This window comes from Wasmannia auropunctata, unplaced genomic scaffold, assembly GCF_000956235.1.
Source record: "Wasmannia auropunctata unplaced genomic scaffold, wasmannia.A_1.0 LD336097.1, whole genome shotgun sequence".
NCBI lineage: Eukaryota > Metazoa > Arthropoda > Insecta > Hymenoptera > Formicidae > Wasmannia > Wasmannia auropunctata.
Window position 1 is genome coordinate 896,234 of NW_012026793.1, and position 9,414 is coordinate 905,647.

The window sequence follows — 9,414 nt, forward strand, 5'->3', positions numbered from 1 at the left end:
AAAGTTCCAAAATTTTGGGAAAAATTTTGCGATTTGTCATACCTCCACTTATATCTATGCGGCTCCGAAAAAACTCAGTTAGTCGTTTTCTAAAGTATTAATTTGAAAAGTGAAGATTTCCAGCTGTAAAATGCTTTTTTAAAAATCTCGTTACGATCATTTTTGACGAAGTTGCTCTATCTTAAAATTTTTTTTATCGAGTTACAGTCACGAAATAATCCGAATACAGGTATTGGGAATTTATTTTTTGCTATAACTTTATCAAATATTGTAATTTTATAAAGATAATAGTATTTAGAAATGAAAACTATTCCTAGTAATATATTTTCATCAAAAGTATTAGTAAAATTTATTATACATTTAAATATACAGATTTAATCAATAAAATAAATAAAATCACATCAAAGCAAAAAAGGTCATTTTTGCTTCAAAGTTGAATAACTCGGTAAAAAAAAAATCGTGCAACGTTCAATAAAAAAGCAAATTAAAGAAAAAGATTTATTCTTTCGAAAACTGTACACCTCCTTTTTAGTGCGGTTTTTATTTCGGGCCGTGGAACTTTGCAAAGTTAAGAAAAAATTTTGCGATTTGTCATATTTCCATTTGTATAAATGCAACTCTGAAGAAAGTCAGTTAATCGTTTTCTAAAGTATCAACTTGAAAACTGAAGATTTCAGAGTTGTAAAATGCTTTTTTAAAAATTTCGTTACGATAATTTTTGATAAAGTTGCTCTATCTTGAATTTTTAGAAATTGTCGATATATTAACGCATTGTCCGGATAATTAGTTTGGTGACTGTATATAATCGGAAACTACTTTATTGATAATTTTGCACAAATCTCTGCATTATTACAAAGTTGCTGTGTGAAACATTCAAATTTGTTTGTAGAGACGCGAATCTAAAATTGCCAATGTTTCCTCGCGATTAACACCTCTCAGACGTGAATGCTGATTTCGGTCGTGACCGAAAATCAGAAGTCGAGTGTTTGCACGCGATACGTGATTCGAACGCGGTACGTCTATTGCATGCAGATCCCTGGCCTTTCCGTTTCCGTGTTGGATGACTGAAACACACAGCTCCCACGATCACTCGACTCCGATCTCGCCGCAATTTCCTAACGGACATTTCCTAACGAGTTTTCAGAGCCTGGCGAGGCTCGTTAACTCGGCCAGTTAGCCGGTAAGTTCAGTTTTGCATTTGTATCAATCGTTCGTGAGTAGCACGCGCATAATGCCGCTTGTTACACCTTGATGTGACAGACTTGATGGCCTTTTAAATACACTCAGCAGGTAGCGTGAAAATTAACATCGGTTTAGCAATCTATTGTGTTTTCATGTTTTAATTCTGTTGACTTTATAATCATTGTGACGTAATGTTTTTTTTTAAATAAAAAACTGCGTACTAAGTTCTTGGTACTATCTATTTAAAAAAAGTTTTATGTACGCTCAAACATATTTATTACAAGTTGAAATTATAACACTGTTCGACAAAATTTGACCCTATTTTTGCATTACAAGTGCGAATATTTATTTCCCATGTATTTTTGCCTGCTGAACACGAATCCGTTGACTATTACATCACAATTTTAAGAAAAATGATCTCAAAGAGACCAAAAACAACGATTTTGTGAGTTTTCAAGATGTTGCAGCAATCTTTTTGCTTAATTTCGTTAATGCCACATGAAAGTATTAATTTTTAGCTTTAAATGCATTTTGATTCATTACGATTTCTTGTTTCTGAAATATAGCAATTTGAGTACATATAATATTTTTTCTCATGTAACACTATCCGACAAAATTTAATTTTTTCTTTCATCAAGTGTCATTTTCAACATATTTTCGCCCGCTGAACATAAAAATCCGTTGGCAAAAGTTGGCTATCACGTCATAATTTTGAAAAAAAATGCATCAAGAGGAAAACGACGATTTTATTTTTCTGAAAATTGTGACATGCAGCCAACTTTTATCAACAGGCATAAATACGTCGAAAATAACTATTCACACTTATGATGAAAGAAATAATTAAATTTTGTCGAATAGTGTTAAATGAGAAAAACAATTAATATTCAAATTGCTATATCTCAAAAACAAGAAATCGTAATGGATTAAAATGCATTTTAAAGGTAAAAATTGCTTTTATGTGGCATTAACAAAATTAAGCAAAAAAATTTGTTACAACGTCTTGAAAATTCTCAAAATTATTGTTTTTGATCTCTTTAAAGCCATTTTCACAATTTTTCTGAAAATGACGTGATAGTCAACTTTTGCAAAGGATTCGCGTTCAGCAGGCAAAAATACGTTGGAAATAACTGTTTGCATTTGTTATGCAAAAATAAGATCAAACGGAATAATTTGCATCCCAAAGTATTTAATACTTGTAATTGTAAAACCTTAACAATAATTAAAGTTGCTCGATTTGACGACTTTTTTAATGCAGAAAGTAAAATATATAAAAAATGTTCATATATTTTGTAACTTATTGTGCTCTCACGTTTAATTTTTTATTGATACTATGATAAATTCTTTCTAAAAATAAAAAAATTTTCCAAAAAGTTCTATCATAATAAATAAAATTTTATTTGGTTTTAAATAAAATTTATTTTATTATTTTAAGTTGCGATTTACTACACAAAATATTTAATATTTATAACTATAAATTTCAGTAAAATAAAAGTTGCAAGATTTTAAGGTAAATAATTGTTAAAACTTAAAATAGAGCCAATATATAGTTTGGACGTTTTGAAATTGTAGCGCTGCGATCGCCTGGAAGCAATAAAAAAAATATCCATGTATCTCGTTTAAAAGATTAAAATTATTAAAAAGCTTTTCAATTATTAATGTTTCAATTTTAGTTCTAAAATTTTACTGCCAAATAAATACTATAAAATTAACTTGTAATTAAATTAGATAGCTATGTACATATTTTGAAATTTAAATTATATTCTACCGTGTTTATAAAAGGTGTGCTACTTTGGAGATAAACAAGTAAAAATATAGGTATGTGTTTTTTTATTTCACACTTTGTTGAAGTTCACATAAAATAATTCTAAACTTGTAAAGACCTTCCTATCGTAAAAAGGATTAGTCATATATGATCTTATGTTGTAGTTCGCAATTTTCAGTTACCGTAGATGGCGTAGATAATTCGTCGCGTATGTTCCGCCCTGGCTAATGATGATTAATGCTTCCACGTGCGAGGTCCATTAGGACCGGATTAGGAAAATGATGTAACGTGCTCTGTTCCTGACATCTCACGTTATTCTCAATATTCCGCGCGACGAATAATTCAGAATTTTTGGAATTAATCCTCGAGCGGCGCGCACAAAGCGTGACTTGCGTCGCGCATATCTTGCGCTCATGCGCCAAATCAAGAGCGTACACGTCGCAAAAGGCACCATCGTTTCGAAATCGTTTTTCGTCTCATTCACCGACGTCGCTATCCTCTTATTATTCTTTGTTATCTGCAAGAAAAATCTGGCATTCTTACAAATTTATTTTTCTGAGAACACAAATACTTTGGAAAAATTTCGATAAATTTCTTTGGGTAATCAATTTTTCAAATTAATTCCAAAAGCATGCAGGAGAAAACGATCCTTCTGAACTTTATTACATATTCAAAGCAGATCTCTCTCGATCTCGATCATTTAATCTAAAATTTTTTTAATTATATTTGTGTGTATTTTAATTAAATTAATCACAGAAATCTACACTTAAGGAAAATTTAACTTTAATTTTATTGTTAAAAATTTAATCCTCTCAAGGCGCATAATACGGAAATAAATGCAGCAAACTGTTGCAGGAGGTCCACCCCGAGTACACGGAGGCATCCAGCAGCATCACTTTTCTCGTTTCCATATATCGATTTCCTATCCGTATTGAGATTTTCCGTATTGAATTATTAACAATCGATTCGATATCGTTCGTTAATAACTCAATACTGAGTCCCGCGCGTGGGCGTTTCGACTTCGCTTATCAAGCCGCCGCGGTCGGGTACGGTCCTGACGAGGCAGGTTGGTGGCGGAGGCCGCGACACGAAGAGGCACCTCTCGCCGTCACCCACGATGGGATGAAGTCGCGGTTTCGCTGTTTCGCTTGGCTTATCGCGCGACTCGCAGTACTCGCGATTAAGGCGCGCCGTGCGTCATCGTCATCGCCGCCGCCGCCGCCGCCGCCGCTGTCATCGCCGCCGTCGGCCGCATCGCGGACGCGTCAGCGACACGACGGTACACACAGGGGACACCCGGGGTGTTAAACGCTTTCCCCGAGGGTGGGCGGTGTCAGGTTAGGTTCCCGTCCAAGGGTGAGTCTGACAATTTTGGACCGTATAAGGGCCGAATTTCATCTAAAATTAATTCGCGTCTTCGTCCGATCAATTATTCTCACGTTCTCGCTGAATAATTCAGTAATTAGAGACAATGTACAAACAATTATGGATATCCAGCAGTTTAATCAGCATTGAGCGATGCGACGTTTTGCGGATTCTACGTCTCTTTCGACGACAGGCATTGCTTTGTTTACGTTGCGCTTTTCCCGGAGCAGTCTGCGCTCTTTGTCTTACCTTTTGCATCTTTTTCTTTCTCTCTGAAGGTACAAGTCTCAGTACAAGTGACGGTCTATAAGCATCGGGAAAATTTATTTTTAAAAAATCTGAATTTTTTTCTGATTGTCATAAGAACCCTCGAATTTTTTATTAATTAGTTTCAAGTGAATCAGATAACATTAGATATGAAATAATCGTATGTAAGATTGGATTTATTTGCTTTACGTGTTGTCTGTTACTAAATCGACACTCGCTACTTGTTTATCGGTATGGTGTGGTCAACATTAGATTGGCATATTTCTTGCGCTTAATATCTATGATTAAAAAATTAATCTTTGATAAAATTAATATTTTATGGTTCGCATTATTTAATTTAAATGATGCCGGACACACTAATACTTTATCGTTTATTTTAATAAATAAAAAAACGATAAGGTATTAAATAATTAGTGATCGATGTGTAGGTAGCACAAAATTAATAATAACATTTTCGGTCGCCGCGCGGGATCTTGCCTAATAATAAATTTTATGCTTAATAATAATGTTGTATATTCCGCTTTTAGTTGCTTTTGAACGTTTTACGGTTTATATTAAGATAGTAACGTTTTAATATTTTAGTTCTTTAGCCCATTTTAGACGGTCTATAATTTACATCGAATTTCAGGATAGAATTCTATCCGTAGCTTTATATTCATATATATTTTTTATAATTGTGTACTCCTGCTGATGCTTTTTTATATACATTTTATAAAAGGCGCATAAAATTATAAATAGAATTCTCTCTTAAGCTCTAAGAATATAAAATTGACTTTAAAAAGAATATAATAATCATTCAAGTAAAAATTCTGATAAATTTATACTTCTACAGTAACTTAATTGAAATAAATATTTTTTTTACAAAATACATTTTTGACGCGAATGCTATTCCTTTTATATTATAGAATGTGATGCGTCGAGAATATAATTTTAAATGTAGAGAGAAACTTTTTACTTGCGTTCCCTAAGCCTCACGGTTTACTTACGCACGATAGTGAGCAGCACGCAATCTAATCCGCAATTTTGCTCGTTCCACTCCCGTACGCATCTGGACCGCTTTGTAGCCCGCGAAAAGGGCGAGGTTCGCGAACGCTGCGCTCCAGGATAGTATAGCCTGAAATTAATTCCAGCGAGCATGAAAGTTTCACTTTGAGCCCATTTTAGACGATCTGTTTTTCGTGTCCTCAGAATGTAGGATAGAATTTTGCTTGTAATTTTATGTGCCAAAAAACATTTGTAAAGAATCAGAAATATATATATATATATATATATATATATTCACACATGAAATATTAAATATTAAATTACATACAAATATCGAAATACACGATGTGCGGCATTATAAACGGAATTCTATTCTGAAATCTGACGCAAATTATCAAAGGGCAATTTTAATAAAATAATACAAATGTGCAATATTAATTTATAAATGAATAATAATAATAATTTCTATTGAAAATAATAATCGTACTTTCCGACAAATATTCTGAGATTTGAAAGTAAAAATACAGATAAATATTATAGATAACGTTTTAAGTACATACTTATTGGATATTTAGTTTACAGTTAAGAAATAGATCTATATTATTCCTGTGCTTGATATCCAATCTGAGCGTTTCTCTTAGAATTGCGCGAATTAATCCATTCACTTACATACATCATACATTATTCGTTTTCAATGGTCCCGGCCATATATTTCGAACTAGTAAGGCAGAATTTCGTATTCAAATGCCACATGAATACAGCTAGACTTAAATGCGACCATTTAATTCTCATTTTGTAATTCAGATATAATTCCAATGTAAATATCAAATGTTCACATAATAAGTGGAATTATTAGATTTATTCTGAATAGTTATTAATAATCATTTTTTATATTTCAAGATATTTATTTGAATTTAATTTAAGTTTATAATGTAGACAAATTAAAATTTAACAATTCATAATGTTGGTCTTAAAATCTAAAAAAAATTATCTTTATTTATTGGTAAAAATATAAGCGTCTTAAATCATAGCAGATGTTTTTAAATTTGCACAATTCACGTGACATAAATATACAATTACAAACGGAAAAATAGAGATTGTTAAAAATACAAATGATAAAATAAACGAGGTGGCATCCAGCGTGTGTCTGTGTGTGAGAGAGAGTATATTTTAATTGCTACACGGAGAGAACAATTTTGCTGAATCCAGATCTAAAAATAATTTTTGTTCAATAATTAAAATAATTTTGTGCAAAAGTCAAAATTTGCTAGAATATTAAAACTTTTATGGCAATGCTTATCAGTTTTAACATTTCAAGAAGGTATTTTGATGATTTAACAAAAAATTATTTTCAGATTTGTATTTAGCAAAATTTTTAGATCTTTCAACAAAATCGTTCTTTTCATGTATCTGGTGTATCTTTAGATGTATTGCAAATTCACGTCATTGTGAGGCGAAATGAAGAAGCCATGGCGTTCTTGTTTTCGATAGAGTAACGAGAAGAGCCGCCAAGCTGGCGAGCCTAACGAGCTGCGTGTCGACGATGATGGACGACGAGGAGCAGGAGGAGCTCCGTTGCACCGGCAGCGACGTCGAGATTGAGGAGTACACCGACACCGAGGAGTCGCCATATGTCGCTTATCAGGCCGGCGGCGATAAGCTGTTCGATACGACCGATCGCGAAAATTGGCAGAAGCTCCGTTTCCTGGCCACCCTCGTGTCCGTCGCGGTATCAGTTACCGTCCTCGTTATCAGCTATCCGCTTTATCTCGAGAGCGTTGCCTCTGTCTCCAGCGCTTACACAGGTAGACAGACAGAACATGTATGCACCTAAACGAGCGCGCGAACACACACACACGATATAGCCTTTATGGATTGCACCAGTATGGGACGTACACGTAATATCTAAATTAATGTGTAACGCCAAATTGAACGGCCAAGCCCGACCGGCGGCGCGGCGCGGCGCGGCGGATCTCGCAATTCCGGGATTTCGGGATTAGACATCTCGGGGATCAATTTCTCGGGGATCGCAATTACTGCAAACAATTTATTTATATCCGTGAACGTTCGCCCATACGCCGTGAGATGTACGCGCGGCATATAGCTCTCGGGTTCTCGTCATTTCCAAAATTATATCCTAGCGCTGGCTAGTATGATGCGGGTACATCTCACGAACAGGAACAACCGAGTTACGTAAAGCACTGTAATAGCAAAGATCTGATTTTTTTAAAAGAAACTCGCGACACAAAAGCTGCAAAAAAAACTCATCATTCAAATTAGACTATATATCTTTTTTTATTTTTGTTAATTTTACTTGTGGATTTATTAACAGTTGACTCTTTTATTTTTTAACGTTATCGACTAAAACACGAGAATGAAAATATTTATTTGAACGAAACGGGGCCAAAATTGGACGTTACTCCAATTACACGGTAAATTCATTAATATTGACTGTTCAATTAATTTAGTGACGATGTCGTTTTGACCTTTCCGCTTCATTCGCGGCAATTTAATATGTTTCCCAATCGCTCCTCTGTGACTCTCGCAGGACTCCTCTTCACTGCCCTGTGCTCCGCCTGCATTTTGGGATTGGTCTACTTTGCCGTGGACAGGGTGTCACCGCCGCCGCCGTTAATACCGAACAGCATGCGGATCAAGATACCCCGCTGCGGCCTGATCAAAATAAGCACTCTGTACGCCCTCTCGGGTATCCTAATCACTCTGTCCCTCGATCGGAACAGGGTGCTGTGCCATTTGCAGGATCCGATAAAGGGCATCACCCTCGTCTTCTCCCTCGTCTACTACTTCTTCTTTTGTCGGAAAAGTGAGTGCCTCAGAATTGAATGTAGCATGTCGTGTTGTATGTGTTATCAGCACTTTAACTTATCATAATGAACAAAATAACCTGGCGTTCGTGTAATCGCAATTCTTTACGATGAAACGTGTACTAAACAGATGCAAAACATTTCAGACTAAATATAGATATACCAATATATATTATTGTTTCACTGAGGAAAAAAATTTTTTTTTTTAATGCAAAATTTGTTTCATCTTGCCAAAATATTTAGTCCGAAACGTTTAACTAAATATTTTGCAACGATGGCATAAAATAATTTATCATTATTATAATTAAAATACTATTTTTTTTTACTAAACTATTTTGTTTCAACAAAAATTTATTGTATTTAACTCAACCGTCCGATTAAAAATACACACTATTTATTATCCCCAGCATTTTTTAGTCAGTTTGATACTTGGCATTTAAACAAATATATTATTTGGATAATTAAATTATAGCATGTAAACACAAATAAATACTACTAGTATTTCAAACAAAATGTTTTAATTGAGTTTAGTTAATTTTTGATTAAAATATTTTGATGGTTGACATGAATGAACTATATTTTTTTGTGCAACTAAATAATTGTTGAATCGATTGGATCAAACAACTATATAAATTTAGTCCGTACAATCAATTTTTTTCTCAGTGTACATATTTCGATATGTACTTGTACAGAAAATAGTAATTTAAAAAGATTTAGAATTTATTAAGGGGTCTCACCACCTCTGAGATTTGAAAATGATACCTTAAGTTTGGGAATTTTTTGTGAGTAACTTTATTTAAAATCTGCTTAGAGGACATTGTTGTACGTCATATACAAGAAACCAAAAAAATATTTTTTTATTTTTCTTATGTCCAAAATGATGGCGCACTGGCCAACACTTTCGGAATCCCTTTTTTTCTGTCGGTGTATAAGATTCCACACGGTTTGATCTTGAACAAAACACAAAAAATGTTCATTATCTACATATTAAAGTCTAGAGAAATAAGGGAAGGGGGGGGGGGCAAATAG

The 9,414-nt window shown here is 33.9% G+C and overlaps 1 protein-coding gene across 2 annotated transcripts in view; it reads left to right on the forward strand.

The window, feature by feature from the left end:
• The first annotated feature begins 4,197 nt into the window (after positions 1–4,197).
• LOC105462496 overlaps positions 4,198–9,414 on the forward strand; it is an 11,557-nt gene continuing 6,340 nt past the window's right edge. For both annotated transcript variants that reach the window (XM_011709131.1, XM_011709132.1), the window contains exons 1-3: positions 4,198–4,300; positions 7,052–7,365; positions 8,109–8,384. In XM_011709131.1, the coding sequence (XP_011707433.1) occupies positions 7,104–7,365; positions 8,109–8,384 (538 nt within the window). In that variant the 5' untranslated portion in view covers positions 4,198–4,300; positions 7,052–7,103. The remainder of the gene's footprint in view (positions 4,301–7,051; positions 7,366–8,108; positions 8,385–9,414) is intronic.